The 24,107-nt window shown below is 36.2% G+C and overlaps 2 protein-coding genes across 2 annotated transcripts in view; one reads left to right on the top strand and one right to left on the bottom strand.

Annotated features, from left to right (window-relative positions):
* The window catches only part of synm (synemin, intermediate filament protein), a 10,551-nt gene extending 4,364 nt beyond the window's left edge, over nucleotides 1-6,187 (top strand). Inside the window, exons 3-4 of the mRNA XM_051134702.1 lie at nucleotides 497-567; nucleotides 1,524-6,187. Of these exons, the coding sequence (XP_050990659.1) occupies nucleotides 497-567; nucleotides 1,524-3,988 (2,536 nt within the window). The 3' untranslated portion in view covers nucleotides 3,989-6,187. The remainder of the gene's footprint in view (nucleotides 1-496; nucleotides 568-1,523) is intronic.
* Nucleotides 6,091-24,107, bottom strand: ttc23 (tetratricopeptide repeat domain 23). The gene is made up of 11 exons (XM_051134705.1): nucleotides 23,884-24,107; nucleotides 23,218-23,389; nucleotides 22,856-22,979; nucleotides 22,555-22,696; nucleotides 22,252-22,377; nucleotides 13,783-13,954; nucleotides 13,120-13,225; nucleotides 12,582-12,709; nucleotides 10,932-11,081; nucleotides 6,791-6,873; nucleotides 6,091-6,624 (listed from the first exon to the last, which is right to left on the bottom strand). The coding sequence occupies exons 1-11, from the start codon at nucleotides 23,955-23,957 to the stop codon at nucleotides 6,513-6,515; spliced, it is 1,389 nt and encodes a 462-aa protein (XP_050990662.1). The 5' UTR covers nucleotides 23,958-24,107; the 3' UTR covers nucleotides 6,091-6,512.

The following is a 24,107-nucleotide window of genomic DNA, read 5'->3' as shown; positions in this document are numbered from 1 at the left end:
CATCAAGTGTCTTTCCATTTGTCTGTTTAAAACTGCACATCGTGAGCCGTAATAAAAACAGACAGGGTCCATTGTGGCAGTTATTTTTAGTTCAGTCTTTCAGAGGAATCACAGGGGACTTGCACAGGGATACTGTCTGTAGTTCCACAAAGTCTGCTTCGCTTTTGTTCTTCAATGTATTTTTCACAAAAAAGCATTGTCAAGGTAGGTTTAAAGCACTCATGGACCCGTTTAACCAATTATAATAAAGGAGATACGAGTGTTGGTAGTGATCTTGACTGTGTTTCTGCTTAGGACAAGTTGATGGGCTTGGTAGTTTTTCTGGTTGCCCTCAGTGTTGTTTGAGCTTTTGCGTAGTCATGGCAGAGCATGAAGGTAGCCAGCATTCTCAAAAGAGGTGAAAAAGAAGTGACTACGATACTGTATGTTCTGCTTACTGTAATTAGGCTGACCCTAAATATGCCTGTTTAACTTTTGCAATTGTCATGTTCATCAGGGCACTCTTGGAAGAAGAAGGAAGACATGCTCAAACGTGGTCTAATCAGCAATCAAGAGAAAGAATTATAGGTATTTGCTTGTGTCAATCAGCATGAAATAATGCTTTTAAAGGATTAGTTCACTTCCAGAATGACAAAAATTCCTGATAATTTACTGACCCCATTGTCATCCAAGATGTTTGTGTTTTTCTTTCTTCAGTTGCAAAGAAATTAGGTTTTTGAGGACAACATTCCAGGATTTTTCTCCATATAGTGAACTTTGATGGTCGTCAATGATTTGAAGGCCCAAATTGCAGTTTCATTGCAGCTTCAAAGGGCTCTACACAATCCCAGCCGAGAAATAAAGGTCTTATCTAGTCATTCGACTGGTCATTTTCTTAAAAAATAAAAATGTATTTTTTTTTTAATTCGTCTTGCTCTAGCTCAGCAATGAACTTTACGCATTACGTAATTACGTTGGAAAGGTCTTCTTCATCTGTGTACTTCAGTTCATAAAGGTAGGGTAGGGCGAAAAACTCATTTACTAATTTTCTCCTCCAACTTCAAAATCATCTGACATCATCTGTTGTTTTACCTGTTTTGTAAAGGGTGTCTGACTTTCTATGCACATTCGCTTTGTAAACACTAGGTCTGTACTTCTGCCTACGTGATGCTTGACCTTTCCAACATGACTACATAATGCGTGAGGTCGACCTAGTGCAAGATAAGCATTTGTGGTTAAAGTATATTATTTTTTAATTTTTTAAAAAATGACTGATCGTTTCGCTATGATCGTTTCGCTGGCGACCTTTGAAATCTACTATATGGAGAAAAATCCTGGAATGTTGTCCTCAAAAATATACAAATTTCTATGCGACTGAAGAAAGAAAGACATGCACATCTTGGATGACATGGGGGTCAGCAAATTATAAGTAATTTCTTTGTTCTGGAAGTGAACTAATCTTTTAACAAACACTGAAATTCTTTGTATTAGTTTTATTTTAATTATTGAACAGTCATCCTAATTTTTGCTGTTTATGTCTGTAGATATAAAAATGCCAGCCCATCCTTACACTCCAAGAGTGTCTGTCAATTCGGCAAGTCGACCAGACTTAAGAAAAAAAGCCTTCACAGGATATGATGTTAAATATATGGAACCTATCTCCAGCATGAGAACCTCATCTACATCAAGTCAGTTTCATTCTTACGAACCCTCCAGGATCGTGCCTATCAGTGTATCAAATCGTGCCCACCAAAGTCCTGCTTCAAGAAGGGACATGATTTCTTTCACCAAAGCAGCGCAGGCAGCTGCGTCCAGTACCCCGAAACCTGGAGTCTCTTCTGTTGAGATAAAAAGAGAAGAGACAGATCAAAGAATTATGAGAAAAGAGATTTCACAGCACTCTTCAAAAAGCTCAGTTGATCATCCGCCCTCTAGAATTGAAAGTACACCAAGCCCTACAGCCTCAAAAATAGACAAACCAATGCCAGTGAAAGTGGTATCACCTCCTGTGATCTTGAGCAAGACCACCACTGAAGAAAGCAGTCAGAAAGATGTTGAACCAAAAGCAAAGGAGATGGATGCCAAACAAGATAAAGAAAAATCCAAGCCAACAATGGCTGAAGAAAGAACGGATGTGAAAGAATCAATAGCTAAAGATGAGAAAGAGTCTGAAAATGTAGGCCATAAGGTGTTTGTAGGTGAGGAGAAAGTATTAGATGCAGTTTCTATGGATGAAATCATTCAGCAGGTCATGAAACCAGCTGGTTTAGATGCTAAAGTCATCTCATCCCCTGATTCCAAAGTCACATATCATGTGGAGAAAACAGAGCAAGAGGATGGAAGCACCAAGACTCAGATTGTCTTGCAATCTAAAATTGAGGAAGAAGTAGATCTGTCTGAAGATTCTGCCCTGGAGGAACTTCTCAGCAAGGAAGTCAAGAAAGTCACCCTGGAGAACATCAAAGGAACCCCAACAGGAACCATGATCGAGAACCTGCTGAGTCTTGGCCTGCAAGGTGAGAGTTTGGAAAACAGGCTAGTGAATGTGGAGATAATTGAGGAACCAGTGGAGTCTGATGAGGAAGGGGAAATTGAAATAGAGGAGACTGTGGAGATTAAGTCTGAACAACCAAATATCGATTCCTCATCAAAGTTTTTCCAAATCGAAGAGCTAGAGAATGATCCTAACAAAATGAAACCCAATGAGAGTGATAAACAACCAAATATCGATCCCTCATCAAAGTTCTTCCAAATCGAGGAGCTAGAGAGTGACCCGAAGACCATGAAACCCAATGAGAGTGGTAAACAACCAAATATCGATCCCTCATCAAAGTTCTTCCAAATCGAGGAGCTAGAGAGTGACCCGAAGACCATGAAACCCAATGAGAGTGATAAACAACCAAATATCGATCCCTCATCAAAGTTCTTCCAAATCGAGGAGCTAGAGAGTGAATCTAAGACCATGAAACCCAATGAGGGTGGTTCTGCTGAAGCCTCACAGTATGGAAACAATGGCTCTGTGCAGGTTCAGGAAGTTACCAGAGATGAGAGCTTACCCTACTTCTCGCATGGCCAAGACTCACAAGAGTACTTCGTCTCCACTCCTGAGGACAATATGTCAGAGTCTGAGGAGGGTGGGAGGTTTATGTCTTATAGCCATTATGGAGTCGTCGATGATCTGTCTGATGAAAGATATTACCAGGAAGATGACATCAAACAGCCCACTGCTGAAGGTCACAGTTACAGAGATTCACCTGAATACGACCACTCGTTTTTGAGAGACAATATCCAAGACTGCATAATTGAAGAGGAGGTGCATGTTTCTCCCACTCTGCAACAGTCCATAGTAGGGATCCTGAAGGAAGAGTCACTAGATCCCGAACAGCAGCTTAGAGGGGCATTAGAGCAAATCCAAGACACTGTATCCGAAGCTATCAAGGAAGAACTTGCATTTTTTACGAAAGGTAGAGAGACTCCAGAAAATGTCTCTGTGGACATTAAAAAGGTAGAACAAGTTACAGACAACGGAACCATGACCATTGTGGCAGAGCTTAACGTGTCCCAGACGTTGGAGGAGTCTGGGTTGCTGGAAGGAGATGATCCATCTGAAGAGCAGATAATCGCAGCACTAAGCTCATCCCACCCACAGCTCCAGCAGGCTATCAGCGGAGGAGCAGCAGTAGGATACACCATGAAAATTTCCAAAGAGGAGATTCAAACGGAGGGAATACCGTGGATGACCACTGACGAAGATGTCCAACAATGGCACTTAACCGACGAGGTTAGCAAGTCAGAAAAACACATCAAGCTGGGTCCTAGTGAGAAATCATTCACTTTTCAGATGGACGTGAACAACGGCTCTTCTGCATCAGCAAGCGGAGGAGCTGTCGAAGTGCAAAAAGGTGACAGTGCTACTGAGTTCCCACAGACCCAGATGATTGACCCACACTTAAAGGTCTGTCATGAGAAAAGAATCGCAACTGTTTATCTTGAAAGCCCCAAAGAGTGATACCATAAAGATGTAACATTCAAATTACACAATGTAGCTCAAAATATCATTTCAATCACAATTAGTTATGAATTGGACAAATCAGGTGTTGTAAACCATAATCAGTGGTCCATCATGACTAGACATTGTTGTTCAAAACTTTGGGGTCAGTTAAAGGGATAGTTCACCCAAAAATGAAAATTCTGTCAATAATTACTCACTCTTACGTCGTTCCAAACCCGTTAGGCCTTTGTTCATCTTCAAAAGACAATTTAAGATATTTTTGTTGAAATCCAAGAGCTTCTGACCCTGCATAGACAGCAGTGCAACTGACTTGTTCATGGCCCAGAAAGCTAGTAAGGACATTGTTAAAATAGTCCATGTGACATAAGTGCTTCAACCTTAATTTTATGAAGCTACGAAAACATGCAATGTGCAAAGAAAACAAAAATAACAACTTAACAAATACTTCTTTTCCCTGTTAGTCTTCAATGCACGTTCACGACATGACGCATGTGTGGTACTGTTCTGAAATCATTCTTTTTACACATTGCGTATTCTTGTAGCTTCATAAAATTAAGGTTGAACCTGTCAGTTGCATTGCTGTCTACAGAGGGTTAGAAAGCTCTCTGATTTCATCAAAAATATCTTAATTTGTGCTCCAAAGATTAGGTGCTACGAAGGTCTTATGGGTTTGGAACAACATGAAAGTTAGGGTTAGGGTTAGGTAACTATCCCTTTAAAAATAAATTATTACTTTTATTCAAAAATGTGCATCAAATTGATCCAAAGTGACAGTAAAGACATTTATAGTGATTTCTGTTTAAAATACATGATTCTGAAGGATCATGTGACACCGAAGATGGGAGTTACATTTATAATATGTTAAAAATATACTTAAATAGTCATTTGAAATTGAAATATTATTTCACAATATTACATTTTACTGTAATTGTGATCAAATAAATGCAGCATAAACAAATGCTTTTAAACACTGCAAAATCTTACTGACCCCAAATTTGAAACAGCAGTGTATTAGTGTTAAAGCTAAAGCTAATCACTTCAGTACTCTGTTTTTTTTAGATCTTTAGTATTTTTTTATCAACTATCTTGACATTTTGTTTTACTTCATTTTCATATATTGCAGCTTTAACTAAGTACAGAATAAAGTGAAATACTGTATTTCCTTTTCAACTTTCAAGTAGCAAATCTTTTAAAAATATACGTTGTTGAGAAGCATTTTTTATAGTATCGTACTTTGCTTCAACTTTCCACGGTATTGCAGTAAGCAAAAGCAGAGTAGTGCTCACTTTAATTGCACATTTTTTAGTGATTTATTCAAAACTTCTTTTCACAGTAGCAGATAGTTTCAGTAACAAACTACAGTCAGTTTCTAGCTCTACTGAAGGCGAAAAGCACTAGACTGTCCTTCCTGTCTCCCAGAGATCTCTTAATCCTTAAATGACATTAGACGAGAGAGGACTAATCTAGCAATCCTGCTCTTCCAGGACAACACATTTTTCATTGCTCTGGTACTGTACAGAGACACTGAGAAAGGGAGGAGTTTGAGCTTAGAAATCTCACATTAAAAATAAGTGCTAGCCAGCTTACACAGAAGTGTGTAAGTGCTTCCAGAATAGCTATTCGGTGCCATTAAGTCTGTGTCACAACCTATTACGCAGAATGAGGATTCAGCTTCACTGAAGGAGGGTTGTCTAATGAGAGTCTATTTTTAGGATTCATACTCTGCCATTGACACCTCCAGGTAGAAGTGTAACAGCTTTAGTCTGAAGATTTAAAGTGTAAGCATGTGCATTTTCCTCTATTTTTCTATTTTAACAGATAACTACGTTAATGTCATCAGATGCTGCAGTGGTGACTGTCTTGTGCCTATTAACATTGATGGGGATAAAAAAACAAGAATGTAATCTTGAATGAGAAAGCATGTAACGTCATTTCAACTTAACTTAGTCTTTAATATTAGTTCTGTATTGATATCATTAATAACCATTTATATACATCCCTTGAGATGATGTTTCAGCACCTGCTCTTTTTCATCTGATTGGTTTGGGATTGCAGATTACAGATTTATTTTTGCTAAATGAGAATTCACAAAAGGGCTGTTGTGTGTTCTGTTGTACTATTAAGAAAAAGACTAGTCTGCTCACTGTCTGAACATTGGTTTACATGCAAACACAATAAACAAACCCTTACAAAGTTCATGTCGTGAGTTCTGCTCATTCTCAGAAATAATATAAGACTCTAAAAGTCTTTGTTAGAAAAGCCTGCAGCTCTCCAGTCAGGAAGTATTTGCAGAAACCGCTGTGACTGTGCATTAGATCACCACTGGACAGCTCTCATTTTTTGAAGTGCAGAGGTAGTCACCTTGCCAACCACTCTGAGATTTAGCAGCAGAGATTAAAGACAGAGCTTGTGTGCTGTTCCAGAAATATTGCCTTGTTTTTTTCCAATCCGCAGATTTCCCTTGGTGAAATAGGATGAGGTCAATGCCACATTCATTAGATCCGTTTGCTGGTCACTGCTGTTATGAGTTGGACATGTTAGATGTCACCTCAGATGCAGATGATATCACTGCACAGAATGGAGGTCTTGTTTCAAGACGACTTTCCTTGCGTCTTTCACCGACTTCTGGTGACCTAAAAAAAGAGCATAAAGCATTAAATGCCTCATCTATAAATAATATTCGCTTTCACTAGCATGCTACATTCAGGTGAAATGTTAGTGTAGTGCACTAAAAGCATGTTTGTAGAATGCACTGTGTCTGAAGTGTGAATGTTACACATGACTGAGTAGGAAACTCACTGAGACAGCATGTCCACGGTTCTCTGTGTGGCTTTGGTTTTCTTGTGTTGAGGACCATACAGCATATTCTGAATGTCCAGACACTGAAACAGACACAGATATCAGTGGTTGGCAAAACATTTGGGAAGCTGACATGTCCTGTGTTGCAATACTCCACCTAAAACTATTTTAAATAATAATAATAATTTTTTATATATATATATATATATGTATGTATGTATGTATGTATGTATATGTGTGTGTGTGTGTGTGTGTGTGTGAGAGAGAGAGAGAGATTTTGTTTTTTTAAATACTTTTTTTTTTCACCAAGCATTTATTTGATCAAAAATACAGAAAAAAACAGTAACATTGTTTAATATAATAAAATTTAATTTAATAAAATTAATTAATTAAATTATTCCTTTTTTCTGTATTTTTCAGTTACATTATATTCATTAATGTTCATATATATATATATATATATACACACACACACACACATTACTGATCAAAAGTTTGGAAAATTTAAGATTTTGTTTTTGAAAGAAAGTCTCTTTTTTTTACCAAGCATTTAATTTGATCAAAAATACAGAAAGAAAAACATAATATTGTTTAATATTATCACTTTTTTTAGTTAAATTATTTAATTTAATTTAATTATTTCCTTTTGATAATTAAAATAATCTATATAATCACAAAAAAGTGTAAATAAATTGCTTAAATATTTATATGAATATACTACCAATCAAAGTTTGGAAAAATTAAGATTTTGTCTTTGAAGGAAATCTTAATTAAAATAATTAAATTTAATTATTCCTTTTTTCTTTTGATAATTAAAATAATAAATAAATAATAAACTAATACCGTAATAATTAATGTAATTAATTATTTAGTTTAATTTTTACTTTTGACAATTTGAATAACCTATATAATCTAAAAAAAAAAAGTTAATTATATATATATAAATAGATATAGATATATTACTTATTTTTAGATGATATAGATTATTCGAATTCTCAAAAGGAAAAAGTGCAGACAAAAATTAAGATTTCGTTTTTTTTTTTAAAGAAGTCTTTTTCACCAACCATCAAAAATACAGGAAAAAAAACGGAAATATTGTTTAGTATTATTACAGTTTAGTTTAATTAATTATTTATTTTAATTTAATTACTACTTTTTGTTTTTGACAAATAAAACAGGTAGCGGTAGTGAATATATATTTGAATATAAATAAAAATATAAATATGATATATAGGACCTTTTAAAAATAAAATAGTGAAAAGACTAAAAAGAAATGGTGACCACTTACAGATTTTAAAATATTACATTTTTCTTACACCTTCATAAACATTTTTTTATCTAAATCACACTTGTTGATGACACATGGTGCATAAACAACTCAAATGGTTGTGAATTTTGGCCAAATATAGAATATGCAATCAAACATTAGACTGTAACAGACTTCCTAAACAATTTTAATTAAAAAATGAATATTTATCCCTTTGAAAACTATGATCATTATCATTTTCCTAAAGGATTGAAAGGTTGGTAAAATGAAGTAAATGAAGGGCAAGCCAATATTTGATACAGCCAAATGGCCTGCCAATGTGAAACTAGAACATTTAAAAAGTTATACTTATAACTCATTAAAATTCAAAACGAAACAAGTAAGCTTTACTGCTGTGTGTGGGGCTCAAGAGTTAGTGGACGGCCTGACTCTGATTTCACAGAAGTAGTAGAGAGGAGGAGTGCCTTTGGCACACAGATATTACAGCATACCTGGCCAAGCCACTTCATTTCCTTAAATAAACCCTCTCTCATCCACTCATCTCATCTTCAAAACAACAACAGCAACGGTTTGGAAGAAAAACACTCACTTTCCAAAAAAAGACAATGGAAAGCACTGTTCAAAGTTTCCTTTATGATTGAAAGGTCTCAGTCCATGCTTTCATCACTTTCCACAGGCAAAAGTGATGTAATGGGGCCCACTTCCATGGGAAAACAGTCAGTGTTTCTCAAAAGTGTTGGCGTTTTTTATAAAAAAACTGGACTGCATATATGTCTAAAGACCACACAAAACTTCCTTTAAAACAAAAAACAAACATAATATACAATACACATATAAATTCCAACTTATTTAAAGCCCTGTTTCTGTTTAACCACAAACCCCTGGCTTTAGGCCAAAGTCTAAACTGGGAGTGTGTTGCTCTGCTGCAGCTGAAAGGAGAAAGAACATGATATGAGCCACTCGTATCTGTCAGAGGTAACGGAGAAAGGTTAGTAGCCTGAGGAAGTGCAGAACGTGGGACCACTGATTCATAACCTTCCAAATGCAGCCCTTCGATACGACAACAAAGAAACATAGCAACAGTGCTCATTTATAGACAAGTGGGGACAGGTTTCCAAAGATCAGCAATCAACATATCTCAGGGGGGTTTCAGTGTGGCCATATAAAAATAAAATAAAAGCCGTTTGCATAATTAGGACATACAAAAGATGTTTGGGATGTAAATAAAAGAAGGTTTTAGATTCTTACTGTATCAGTTGCTAAGAGCAATGGCACAAAAGAGAATAAACAACATTGCAAATCAGAGTGTGGTGTGACTCTTAAAGGAGGATATCGAGGGAGAAATGAGCTGTCCGAGACACAAAGAATAACACTGTCCAGTTTATGAACAGTCAAGCTATGAATAACGAAGAAGTTACCAAAACTATCTATTCCATGCGTACATCTTACATAAGTTAGGAGACTTCATTTTAGAATGCTCTAGTGGAAGGTCTCGTGAAGGTCCTTTTAACTGGATTCAGTGCTCTTTTAACAGCACTCGGCAATGTACCAACGACTGAAAATCTCTGACTGCATCCAAAAGGTCTAAGAACACAATGTTATTCCTTGGAACATTTTATATCAGAAAGAGCATCCCCTCTGAGGAGAAATATCATTCATGCTACACTCTAAGATTAGAGCATAGCTTTGTAGACATAAGGTCTTTAGAGACTGATCGAAATAGCTGTTCAGATCTTATTTTGTGCAAACTGCTGCTGCTCAGTCTCTAGCGACTGTGTGTGGAAGAATTTTGATGAAAAAAAAACTTACTATTTAATTTTTAAACTTCATTTGACTCTATATTATATAGCTGAGATCAAAAGTTTGCATCCCCCTTTCAGAATCATTAAAATGTTAATTATTTTACCAAAATAAGAGGGATCATATAAAAGGCATGTTATTGTTTATTTAGTACTGACCTGAAGAAGATACATAACATAAAAGATGTTTACATATAGTCCACAGGAGAAAATAATAGGTGAATTTATAAAAACGACCCAGTTCAAAAGTTTACATCCCCTTGATTCTCAAAACAGTGTTGCTACCTGAATAATCCACAGCTGTGTTTTTTTGTTTATTGACGGTTGTTCATGAGTCCCTTGTTTGTCCTGAAAAGTTAAACTGCCTGCTGTTCTTCAGAAAAATCCCTCAGGTCCCACAAATTCTTTGGTTTTCCAGCAATTTTTGTGTATTTGAACCCTTTCCAACAATGACTGTATGATTTTGAGATCCATCTTTTCACACTGAGGACAACTCATATGCAACCGGGGGTGAAAACTTTTGAACAATCTGTACATTTTTCACATTTTGCCTAAATATAATATTTTTTAAATTTAGTACTGCCCTTCAGAGGCTACCGAAGATAGTTACATGTTTCCCAGCGATGTAGGATGATTTTGAAATGATTTTTGAAGTTGAGGGAGAAAACACGATTGGAGTTTTTCGACATACCCTCACTGTCTTGAACCAGAATCCCCCGAGTTCAGACAAGACAAGACGAGCGTTTGAGATTAAAAAGTATTTAAATTGTATTTTTTTAAATGAAAATAATTGTTTCGCTAGATAAGACCCTTCTTCCTCAGCTGGGATTGTTTACAATCACATTTGGGATCGTTTGAAGCCGCATTTAAACTATTATATGGAGAAAAATCCTGAAATGTTTTTGTCAAAAAACACAATTTCTTTACGACTGACAAAAGAAAGACATGAACACCTTGGATGACAAGGGGGTGAGTATATTATCTGTAAATTTTTGGTCTGGAAGTGGACTTTTCCTTTAACAGCTAACAGCCGACTCCTACAGCATAGTGATCATGCATTATATATTTGATTCACCTTCTTGAGAGTCCTGTGGGCGTGTCTCATCTGACCCTGTGTCATCTCCACTCCACCAATCAGCTGCAGTGCTTCTGCCACCTCTGCACTCAGTTCACCAAACGTGCTCTTCTTATAGGCAAGACACTCTCTTTGGATCTCAGCACATCTCTGAAACACAAAAACAATAACAAATTGCTCCAGCTTTAGGGCCATAATCATCATACTGTAGACATGAAACATAGCCTCCAAGTTTCTGAACAGTGGTTAATCAATAAGGTTTTTAAATTAACAATCCTTAAACTTTTACATACGGTCAATCAATATAAATCCTTGATATTCACATATACACTACCAGTCAAAAGTTTTTAATGTTTTTAAAGAAGTCTCTTCTGCTCACAACGCCTGCATTCATTTGATCCAAAATACAGCAAAAGCAGTAATATTGTCAAATATCTTTACTATTTAAAAGCTGCTTCCTATTTGAATTTATTTTAAAATGTAATTTATTCCAGTGATCAAGGCTAAATTTTCAGTATCATTAGTCCAGTCTTCACTGTCACATGATCCTTCAGAAATCATTCTAATATGCTGATTTGCTGTTCAAGAAACATTTTTTTTATTATTATTATCAATATTTAAAACAGTTTTTTAGAATTCTTTGATGAATAAAAAGATCCAAAGATAGAAGCAAATATCTGAAATAAAAAGCTTTTGGAACATTATACACTATACCATTCAAAATCTCAGAGTCAGTATATATATATATATTTGGGAAAGAAATGACAGAAATTAATGCTTTTATTTAGCTAGCATGCCTTAAATTGATCAAAAGTGATGATAAAGACATTTATAAAAACGGATTTTCATTTCAGGTAAATGCTGTTCTTCTTAACAAATTCTACTCAGCTGTTTTCAACATAATAATATTAATAAATGTTTTTTTTTTCAAATCAGAATAATAGAATGATTTCTAAAGGGTCATGTGATTAGAATAATGATGCTACTTCAGCTTTTAAATGACAAGATTGAATTACACTTTAAAACATACTCAAATAGAAAGTTATTTTAAATAGTAAAAATATTTCAATATTTGACTATTTTTGCTATACACTGGATCAAATAAATGCAGGCTTGGTGAGCAGAGGAGACCTTTTTAAAAACATTAAAAATCTTACTGCTCAAAATCTTATATTGTTCAAAAACTTTTAACTGGTAGTGTATATTTTTGTAGAAACTGTGATACTTTTAATCAATTCAATGCATCCTTGCTTTAAAAAAGTATTAATTTCCTTTAAAAAATGTTACTGACCTCAAGCTTTTAACTGTATATATCCACCTTATTTTTCAATACGGAAGTAAGATGTTTTATGTGAATTTGCAAGACTTCCGGTTCATAAGCCGCCATAGGGAAAAAGTGCATTAAACCATAAAACTGTTTGCACTACAAACTTCTGTAATCATAAATAAGGTAATACATTAAAATACTATGGTAAGTCACACCAGTTTTCAAAATCAAGCAGCAAAACAAGCTGTTTTGTACAGCTAAAAATAGCTGGACGTGAATGACACCACAAGCTTTGCAAGTAAAATTTACAAATGGCCACGCCCCATCATACGGCAAAAATAAGGTGGATAGTTAAAATATAAAGATCTAAATAAGAAGCTGACCTCCTGTTGTCCTGTGAGTAGAAGGAAATGACTGAAGTCATCTTGAGCAGATAGGGTGAGTGTGTCCTGTGGGCCTAGCGTACTTCTATATGCACTTATACTCTCCTCAAAAAAGCGTGTTGCTGAATCTATTGAAACGGGAAAAGAGATGAACATAATCACACTACTTTAGTTTTCTCTAATGCCTTTTTTTTTTTTACACAATATGAGTTCTCAACTACCCCTTGAAGAGCTACTCCAACACATCACCATATTTTTCCTTTGATTAGCTGAGGGTCACCTTCAAGACTCGACTGCTACTTGTTATGCAGGGCAGCTAACACAAAGCTCTCCTTATGTACCCTGTTAAACACAATTCACTCCAATGACAGATTCTAAATGTTGGATCCAAGTCATCTAAATGACAGAATGCCTTTTACTCATAATGCATTTATTATTCTAATATTGACTTCATTACACATCTCAACATTTCTGTGTGATGCTCGAGGATTAATTCATTCCCTCCTACAGACAGACTATTGTGAATGCAGTCGGTCACCGTTGTGATGAGGCTCTGAAGTGGAAGAGTAGGCCAGAGCCAAGCTGTGAGCGATCTGGGCCCCTTCCAGACCCCCCGGACTCTGACTAAGAGCTATGGAATGAACCTGCAGAAGAGGGAGTGAGAGACTTTATTAGAGATATCACATATCACACCCACCCTGAAACACGGGGAACATTATCAATAATTCCTGGCTTTAAATAACTTTTGTCCAGTTTTAAAAACCATTTGACAGGGCCAAATATGTGTTGTGGTACTCTTGTGTCGGAAACTGACACGGAAGAGAAGACATTGTTGAATAAAGTTGTTGTTTTTTTTTTCTTTCCACACAAAAAGCACTCTCACAGCTTCATAAAAATAAGGTTGAAGCACTGGATGTCACATGGATGATGTCCTTACTACCTTTCTGGGCCTTGAACATGGTAGTTGCATTTCTGTCTATGCAAGGTCAGAAAGCTCTTAGATTTTATCAAAATATTTTAATTTGAGCTCCAAAGATGAACGAACGTCTTACAGGTTTGGAACGACATGAGGGCGAGTAATTAATGACAGAATTTTCATTTTTGGGTGAACTATCTCTTTAAGGTAATGACAAAAAAGCATCTCCGCATTAGGCTATTCATTTAATTCATCTGCTTTAATATGAGTCCCTGTGGTGTTTACCTGTAGAAGATGCTCGATGGCTCTATCCAGATGTCCCTGTGCCTGTTCAATGGCTGCCATGTTTTTGTAAACACAGCAGATCCGATTGAGCTGAGCTCCTTCCTGAAGCAGCTCCAAGGCTCTTTCACATTGACTGAGGGCCTTCTCTGGCCTTCCCTGTCGCTGGTACACCCTATAGAAAACAACACGGACACAAAGAAGTCATTTATCATGAAATCAATCCACAATGTCACATACAGCACGTTGTTGACCTCGCTTATGCATGTCATCATAATAAGAATGGCTTATTTGTAATACTAGGCATGAGCAAAAATGCCAGAACAATGAAAGGAAGACGGTCACGAAAAGCCTGTTCATGCAAACTGGTTAAAAACAGGATGGTGGCACCAGCTCTGAACCTTCAGGGAGCTTTCGTTTCTTTTATTAAGATGTGGAGTGCAGCAAATCCAAACATGCCCCGCAGCTCTGAACTCAATACACACAAGCTCATGTCTTTATTAGGCCTGATTCTCCTCTCTCCGTATCAGCCTTGAGGCTTCTAGTCTCACTCCTGAACAATGCAGAGAGTCACTGCTGTCTGTTATCAGTGAAGAAATGAAGTGCAGAAGAGTCAATGCTGTTCTATAAAAAGTATTCCGTTTAAGTCAATGGTTCAAGACATTTTAAAGAAAACCATTCAAAAGTTTGGAATCTGTAGGACTTCGTAATGTTTTTGAAAGTAGACTCTTACGCTCACCAAAGGCTACATTTGATAAACCAAAAATAAAGTAAAAAAAAATAGTGTGCATTTTAATGTATTTTAAAATGTAATTATTACAGTCTTACTTATTTGAATAAGAATATACTAATGATGAACTAAAAGAGATGGACTTTCTACCTCAGAACGAACGCTCTTGCATCAAAAACTGACATGGAAGAGAAGAAATTGTTGAATAAAGTTGTTATTTGTGTTTTCTTTGCGCACATATGGTATTCTTGTAGCTTCATAACATTATGGTTGAAACACTGATGTCACATGGACTATTTTAACGCGGATGGATTCGCGGAATCCAGTCATAAAAACGAATTTACTGAATAACAGGGAATGTCACGGAATTTGTCAAAGTTTAAATGAATGAATCAAAAGTAGATCATTACACTTAAATCAAACCGCAATATAGGCTAGTATCTGTAAATATTAGGCCGCAAAAATACCATTTAAATGCGAATCGTGCATGTTCTGCGTGTCTCTGTTTTAATGAATAAAGCGCGTGTGACGCTCACGGTGATTTCAGCGTCTGTCGTCTCACTAAACAAGGACATAAATACATGAACAATATCTGCTGAGAGTCACTTCATCAGCATTTGACTGTTCCATTTTAGGAAAACTAGTGTTATATCACATACAGACAGAAATGTAATGGTAGACACGGCGACGCGTCAAAATAAAAGTCCGGTTTAACTTGAAGATATTGTGCCAGATATATATTACTACTATTACTACTACTACAAAAATGAAACAAACATTATTTTTAGGGTAGAATCACACAACATTTCTTCCATGTTTTAATTTTAATAGTAAATTCCCCTTTGTTTGCCAAAAAAACTTTGCTTAATTTTTTAATAATTCAAAAATAAATGATATTAATGTTTTATGTCTTCATTTGATAAACAGAACACTTTAAATACACAACACAGAATTTCTGAGGGTAAAAAAAACATATGGTGAGAATTTCATAGGGCCCTAAACATGTCATTTTTGTTAAACCTTTATGAAACTGATGTGAAATTGTTTAAGTTTCATGATATTAATTAATTAGACATGCTATTTGATTAATAAAATTTAATTTAACCATTAAAAAGGAGTCCAGAAAAATTTAACTGAAAAAAAAAAACGAATTTGGAAAAAAATGAAACGGAATTTGGGGAAAAAATTAAACGGATTTCATAGGGCCCTACTTACTACCTTTCTGGGCCTTGAATGTGGTAGTTGCGTTGCTGTCTATGCAGGGTCAGAAAGCTTTTGGATTTCATCAAAAATATCTTAATTTGTGTTCCAAAGACGAACGAAGGTCTCATGGGTTTGGAAAGACATGAGGGTGAGTAATTAATGACAGAATTTTCATTTCTGGGTGAATGTGGGCAGGTGTGTAGCACTACTCTTTATGGAGACATCCATCACCACATTGAGGTCCCGTGCTTCACCAATCCATCTTGTTAAAAGCTTTGAGTCTTTCCAGATTCATCCACTCTAATGGATCCCTAACTCAATTTCCCCATCTCAGAGAGAGTAGCCTGCTCATGCAGCATCATTGTCCCATAAATATAAAGCTAGTAAAAAAAACTTGCATCACAAACTAAACAAGTTAAAGCTTGATTAGTGGATTCCCACGGTGCGCCTCTAAAATAGCAAGTGTATTTTTAAAATTGATGGTTGACATTCCACATCATTTGTAAGCATTCATCCATATCTGCATAATTTGATGATGATGGAGCTGTAAACGTCTTATCTTCAATCTTTGGTGTATATTTTAGGATTGGAACATACATTTTATTCAAATGAAATCAAAAAGCTCTTAATCTGAATGTCCAATTGGATTTACAGCAATCAGGGGAAAACGCTCAAGGGCCACATTTGGGAAATGGTTTGCGAAAGATTTTAAGCACGACTCCACCAAGGTTTTCTCATAGCACTCTGTGTGTACACTGGAGCACCCTGGCAACTTTTCAAGGCTGCATCAGAAATTCCAGACTCTGGGCCTCCTTTTAGGGGCAGTGCGACACGACAGTGAGTATGTGCCAACTCCTCTGCCTGGGTACACAAACCTAAACACATCCTGTATTATGCCACGCAGCGCCAGCGTAATACCCAGCCATCCTCTCAGGCATCATCAGAGGGAGGAGAGATATAATCTGCGTGGAGAAATCTGATTTAATGTCCGTTGTGCAGGGGCGTAATGCAATTAGGGAGTTTTACATGAACTGCCAAGTAGTCCCTCAAGCCTTCTGCTTAGTAATTGTTAACAGACCAATACTGACGTACACTGTGTATGAAAGATTTCAGGCTTGATAGAAAGCAGTCCCAGGCAAAATTAGGCATAAATAGAGACACAGAGCAACAGAAAAGACATCGTCGCCTTGAAAAAAATGAAAATAAACACTCAGATTACTTCATACTGGCACAACAGCACTCCAAGTTCAGTCTTCAGCCAAGTTTAGCTCAACTTAATTTACAACATTACCAAAGAAACAACAAAGCAGTGATTTAAAGGGATAGTTCACTCAAAAATTAAAATGCTGACATCATTTACCCTCATGCTGTGAAAGATATGCTTTGCCCATACAATGAATGTTCAGTCAAATATTTTGGACCCCTTTTACAACAGTTCTGTTTCTGCAAAATACACTCTAAAAAAATAAATACATAAATAAAATGATTGTGAACTAAACAACTTGTTTCTAACAAAAGTTATTTTGTTGACCTTACATGGATACTCAAGTATTTGTTTTAAATGTGTCCAGATGTTGTCCCAATTTTCCATATTGAGTCATCTGAATAATCAATTTTATTATTGTGCAAGTTCCCAGCATGCACTGCAGCTTGAAAAAACTATGTGGTAACTTATTTTTAAAAAATGATCACTGCTTTACATTTTACTTGCTTAATTTATGCTGCAGCTGCTGTTGTCATTGCTGCTTAGCTGTCATATTGTTCAGTTCACATTTTTGGTGAATTAATATTTGTTAATCTTTACCACGTTTGAGATTTGTGTGTTGAGGTAGATGTGCATCTCATTGTAACTGCTGGATGTAATATACAGTGCTGCTTGAAAGTATGTTAACCCTTTAGAATTGTCTATATTTCTGCATAAATATGACCAAAAAGTTCATCAGATTTTCACACAAGTTTTGAAAATTGACATAGAGAACCCAATTAAACAAATGAGATGAAAATATATACTTTGTCATTTATTTATTATGAAAAATTGTCCAGCGTTAAATATTTGTGAATTACAAAAGTATGTGAATCTCTAGGATCAGCAGTTAATTTGAAGGTGAAATTAGAATCTATCTGTTCAGAAGTGTTTTCAGTTAATATGATGATAATTAGGTGTCAGTTTATGCCCTGTTTTATTTAAAGAACAGGGATCTATTAAAGTCTGATCATGTTTGTGAAAGTGAATCATGGCACAAACAAAGGAGATCTCTGAGGACCTCAGAAAAAGAGTCGTTGCTGCTCATCAGGCTGGAAAAGGTTACAAAACCATCTCTAAAGAGTTTGGACTCCACAAATCCACAGTCAGAAAGATTGTGTACAAGTGAAGGAAATTCTAGGCCACAGTTACCCTCCCCAGAAGTGGTCGAACAACAAAGTTCACTCTGAAGATGTAAAATAGTTTCCAAGGTTGCAAAGAACCCCAGGATAACTTCTAAGCAACTAAAGGCCTTTCTCACATTGCTTACTGTTGAAGTTCATGAGTCCATCATCAGGAGAACAATGAGCAACCATGGTGTACATGGCAGGGTTGCAAGGAGAAAGCCACAGCTCTCCAAAAAACACTGCTGCCTGTCTGCAGTTTAATAAAGATTATGTGGACAAGTCAGAAGGCTTTTGGAGAAATGTTTGTGGACAGATGAGACCAAAATATAATTTTTGGTTTAAATGAGAAGTGTTATGTTTAAAGAAAGAAAAACACTGCATTCCAGCATAAGAACCTTATCCGATCTGGTCCACAAAACCAGTCATAATTAGCACGGGTATATTTGTAACAATAGCCAACAATACATTGTAAGGGTCAAAATTATTGATTTTTCTTTTATGCCAAAAATCATTAGGATATTAGGTAAAGATATTTTGTGAATCTCCTACCGTAAATCTATCAAAACTTTATTTTTGATTAGTAATATGCATTGCTAAGAACTTCATTTGGACAACTTTAAAGGCGATTTTCTCTATTTTGATTTTCAAATACTTGTATCTCAGCCAAATATTGTCCTATCCTAACAAACCATACATCAACAGAAAGCTTATTTATTCAGAAAATTTGATCATTATGACTGGATTTGTGGTCCAGGGTCACATATTTGGGTAATATGTTTGCCTATAATTTAATGTCCATATTATGAAGTGATATTTGAACATGAAGTGTAACGTTTGAATGGCTAAATGCTAAACAATCTTTAGTAGCTTTACAAGAATTTTTAAATTCAATGGAGTTAACTAGTTTTTTTTATCTTCTTTTGCATTCTGCAGAAGAAATTATGTAATACAGAGTGAACTATCTCTTTAAAACAGGGCTGGGTGATATAGAGGAGATCCCTGTTACACTTCTAACTGGTTGGAAAACTAACTCTTTAACTGGGCAAATAAACCAACTGTAAACGATCGTTAAAAGAAGCCAGAAAAGCTGAAGATGAACACAAAGAGCAGAAAATACTGTAAAAGGCAGGTCAGCTCACCGTTCACAATCCGCAAAATATTGAAAAACAAATCCGAAATACTGAATTGGAGGTGAGGGTTTATGTAAATGTATCTCATAAAAGTTTAGATTGTATTTTCTTTTCATCTTTCACCTGTATAATGCATAGTAATATAGTATTTCGAAGCACAGTGCTGCTTTGTTTGCAGCAGTAACCAAATAAATGCTGTTTTGCTGCTGTTCCATAAGCGCCACCTGCTGGCAGTGAGTGAATCTGCGTTCTCATTCAGCCCATCTGCTGTTTGCTTCGTGCAGTCAAAAGTAAGTTTTTGCTTTTAATTTTGAAACTAAATCTAAGTTACATTAATAAACTGTTCATGCTACATGAAACATGTTTGTTTGGATCATTATTAAAATGTAGTGGTTCTCCAACTGTTCCATGCATTCTGACTCATATAAAGGCACAGTCGGGAAAATATGTGACAGAGATGTTTATGTCTTTCTTTCTTCAAATGTAAAGAAATTATGTTTTTTGAGGAAAACATTTCTGCATTTTTCTCCATATAATGGACTGCTATGGTGCCCCGATTTTGAACTTCCAAAAGGCAGTTTAAATGCGGCTTCAAACGATCCCAAATGCGGTTGTAAATTATCCCAGCCGAGGATGAAGGGTCTTATCTAGCGAAATGATCGATTATTTTTAATTAAAAAATACAATTTAAATACTTTTTAATCTCAAACGCTCGTCTTGCCTTTCTCTCCCTGAACACTGAACACTGTATTCTGACTCAAGACAGTTAGGGTATGTTGAAAAACTCTGTATTTTCCCCCTCAACTTCAAAAATCATTTCAAAATCATCCTACATTGCTGCAGAAGTTCCGACCCAGTCTTCGCAAAGTGAACATGCAAAGAAGATCAAAGACCCTTAACAAAAAAGGTAAAACAGCGATATAGGACAATTTCAAAGTTGAGGGAGAACATGAGATGGGAGTTTTTCAACATACGCTAACTGTCGTGACTCGGAACAAAAACAGTCCAGGCAGAGTAAGACAAGACGAGCGTTTGGCATTTAAAAGTATATAAATTGTATTATTTTTATTAAAATAACCGATCGTTACACTAGATAAGACCCTTTTTTTCTCGGCTGGAATCGTTTACAACTGCATTTGGGATCATTTGAAACCGCATTTCAAACTGCATTTTGAAAGTTCAAAATCGGGGCATCATAGCAGTGCATTATATAGAGAAAAATGCAGAAATGTTTTCCTCACAAAACAGAATTTCTTTACGACTGAAGAAAGAAAGACATGAACATCGTGGATGACAAGGGGGTGAGTAAATTATTTGTAAATTGTTGTTCTGGAAGTGGTCTTCTCCTTTAAGTATATGGATGATTTACCATAGCAAAAATGAAACACTTGATCTTTTAAGCTTTGTTTGCTCACAGGCTTAGAGTGTGAAAAGACATAAGGAAACATACACTTCACTTTTAAATTCTGTTAAGGCCAAAAATCCTTGACAAAAACAAGGGCTGATGTAAATTTGTGTGGAGAATCATGTCAGTATGATAGCGATATGCTGACTCTGATGTTCATTCACTCACGGCCTTCATCCGAATAAAAAAGCTGTAAGCTTGTGTCATTGTTTCTGGGTTTTGTAGAGGTATGTGTTGATAGCGCAGGCTCACTCATTTCAAATATGTCAACACTAGCTTTACAGTCAAAGGCAGAAGAATTAGAAAGCTTTCATCACAACTCACATATGCACATTCTTCCGGGACTAACAAAAGCAGCTGACAAACTGATGAAAACACAATTACCAATGCTACATAATATTATAAATACATAATAAATGAGCTTTACTGTATAACAACTTACCTTCTCTAGCACAGATGCCCTTACTTACATAACACAGAGCGGCAATAATAAAACCTGAGATGGCCCAGTGAGATCTACTGTCGCTCTGCACTCACAACATAAACACAGCTGGCAGACAAACCACAGTCGTTCATTGTCACAGTCAAGCCTGGTGAGACCAGCCATAATAAACACTAGGATCAATACAAGCTATTGAACAAGTTAATCAAGACCTCCTGTGGGAATTATTACCCCTGAGAAACAAAAAATCTTTGAATAATGCTGTCACATCTAAAACCAAGCCCAACATTTTCCAAAAAAAATAAATAAGTATGTCTAAAACATTTCTACATAATAAACCCTTTGCTTTATGTATGTTTAATTAATTAATGCAACTGATGTTGGGTTTTGCTTTGTAGGAAAATCTCATTAAAAATGTACAGAGATGCTTTTCTGCTCCGCTCTGAATGTGACTGAACTGAAAAGAGTAGTGTGACATTCACATTATATGTGCTAACTGTAAGATATGATAATATAAGACTGTTTCTATCTATCAACAACGTTTGTGAAATTTATCATAAAGCTTTTGTAAAGATTTTAGGTTTTTTGTGGATGAGGAGCACCACCTTGTGGTGAAAAAATATTGCTGATCTTAGCTTGAAGTCCTAATGAAATGCCACAGGTTGTATATTCATTCTTTTGTTTGACCAAAAAAAGAGAAAAATATCTTAATGTAGCATAACATCAATGCATATTCTGATATTAAAGTGTTGTCTTACTTACAAGTGCACCAGTGTCAACTTAGAGTGATGCCAGAAAAAACATGGATTTAAACCTGAACCTGACATTTGAAACTGCAGGAGTTGAAAGAAATAAATAGACCACAGCATGTGATTCACCGTAGTGCTTTGTGTGAATGTCAATGTGTACTCAGTAGCCATGTCATATTTTAAGCCTGCAGACAAGTGCATGTTGATTATGCAATAAACAGACTGGGAAAAAGATTGAGATGTTTCTAAGGATAATTACAAAATGAATCCCTTTCCTCTTTGTCCCAGATCTAAACATTTATTCAGGGTTGTATTTAAAAGGAAAGAAAAGAAGGGCAGTAATTCATACAGTAGCTATCTAACGTAAGATTATATCTCTTGTTAGTCCAGCTATGTCATTACAGCAAGCCATTACAACAATTAAGCTTAAAATGGTCCAGTACCTTGCTAAATTTGTAAATATTTCATACTCAGTGTCCACTCTGTCCTCCTTCCCCATGGCTTCTTGTGCTACAATGTCTCCCATGACTATTGCTGCCTTGTGAAAACTCGACTCGGCCTCTGCTAAAGTTCACATGGTTAAGTGAATTAACATATTACTGTGGTTATTGCACCATCCGAAACAACAAGGTTTGATGAATTTACTTCTACTTCGAAAGAGGAGTTTAATAATGTCATATAAAAATATACAGCACTTAAAAATGTATGAACATGACTGCATTTGATGTTTATGTAAACAAGGATATTTTCCAAGCAGTAGAGCGGCACTTCCAAGAGTCTGATGTATGGTAAGGAAGCAGTTGAGACAGCTCACTCGCTCCTCCTGCTGACTGGAACGGAGTACTTCATGTGCTTGGGATGCATGTTCTTGTGCCTGATGTGCCCAACCTGTGAAACAGAAGGTTGTGGATTTTCAGTAGGAAGTTAATGTGTTATGTTTGCATTATATATGACTGCCTGATGCACATAACAAGCTCACTGTTTATTATTCTCATTATTTGAACATTTCTTCTCTCTTTAAACGCACTGAATAATTAATGATTTTACCTTTGTATTGCAAGTAAGCTTTAGCCAGTCTTGACTGAGCTTGGGCCACTGCAAAATGCTCATTTCCATAAACCAGTCTGCTCAGTGCCAAGCAACGCACAAGCTCTTGGATGCAGGGGTCATACTGCAAAGGTCAAACAAGCATAAAACATTAAACTAGAGAAATTAAACAAAACATACAATGAATATAATGATCAATAAGTGTCTAGCTGTCTGTCTTAAGAATAAAAACATGCATGGGAAGCTTTATGTTATTCATAATGGATCATACTGGAATGTCAGTGCACTAATAAGGTTGCATAAATCAGTAGGAGAGAAATCAGAGTCTGAGTTGTATTTCTGGGTATGAGATTATTTCATACCTCTTCGCTGTCAGCCAAAGACTGAGCTCGTCTCTCACAAAGGGTTAGTTTTTCTGCAGGAGTCATTAGACTGTAATTCTTCACATCTGCTTTCTGTGAGATTATTGTTGAATCTGCTTCCTGCAGGGATTCACCTGAACTGGCACTGCTGCTTATGTTGAAGCTGGTGAATCTGTAAAAGTTCAGAGCTCAAAACAGTAAACTGTCTACTTAGACAGCAGCTCAGGGCAGATAAATACTATCCTTTAATAGGTTTATGAAACGTCCCACTTTAGTTCCCTGGTGAAAAAAACAGCATATGCTGGTAGGTATGTTTTGATGCTGGGATGCTGGTTTAAGCTGGTCCTTTGCTGGTTTACGCTGGTCATGTTGCTGGTCATCAAGGACCAGCATGAACCAGCAAAGGACCAGCATAAACCAGCTAAGGACCAGCATAAACCAGCAAAGGACCAGCTTAAACCAGCATCAAAACCTACCTACAGGATATGCTGTTTTTTCACCAGGGTTGCAAGATGCACTGAAAGTGAACGGTCACTGAGAGACTGTCAGCATATCTAGACATACAGTCTAACAGATTTTAAATAAGAAGAAGGTGAGTAAATGATGACAGAATTCTTCTTTTTTGTGAGCTACGTCTTTAACAGCGACATGAAAATGAATACGTACGATTCATCCAGCGCACTCACAGAACAGCTCTGCTGTGATGCGCGCAACGATCCACTGTGCGGTGCCAGGCTCATTTTAATGGTGAAAGCGAATAATATTGAACCGTCAATTCATAAGCTGATGGTAAGAATTAGTTATCTTAACAAGAGTTCTTAAAAGACTGTTATGGTCTTTTCAGGAACACTAGAAGGTGGAGCTGTGTGCAACTGAGTAACGAATATCAC

Source organism: Labeo rohita, chromosome 18 (genome assembly GCF_022985175.1).
Source record: "Labeo rohita strain BAU-BD-2019 chromosome 18, IGBB_LRoh.1.0, whole genome shotgun sequence".
Classification (NCBI taxonomy): Eukaryota; Metazoa; Chordata; class Actinopteri; order Cypriniformes; family Cyprinidae; genus Labeo; species Labeo rohita.
Note: the sequence above shows the minus strand (reverse complement) of the source record. Positions and strands in the feature narration are given on the sequence as shown.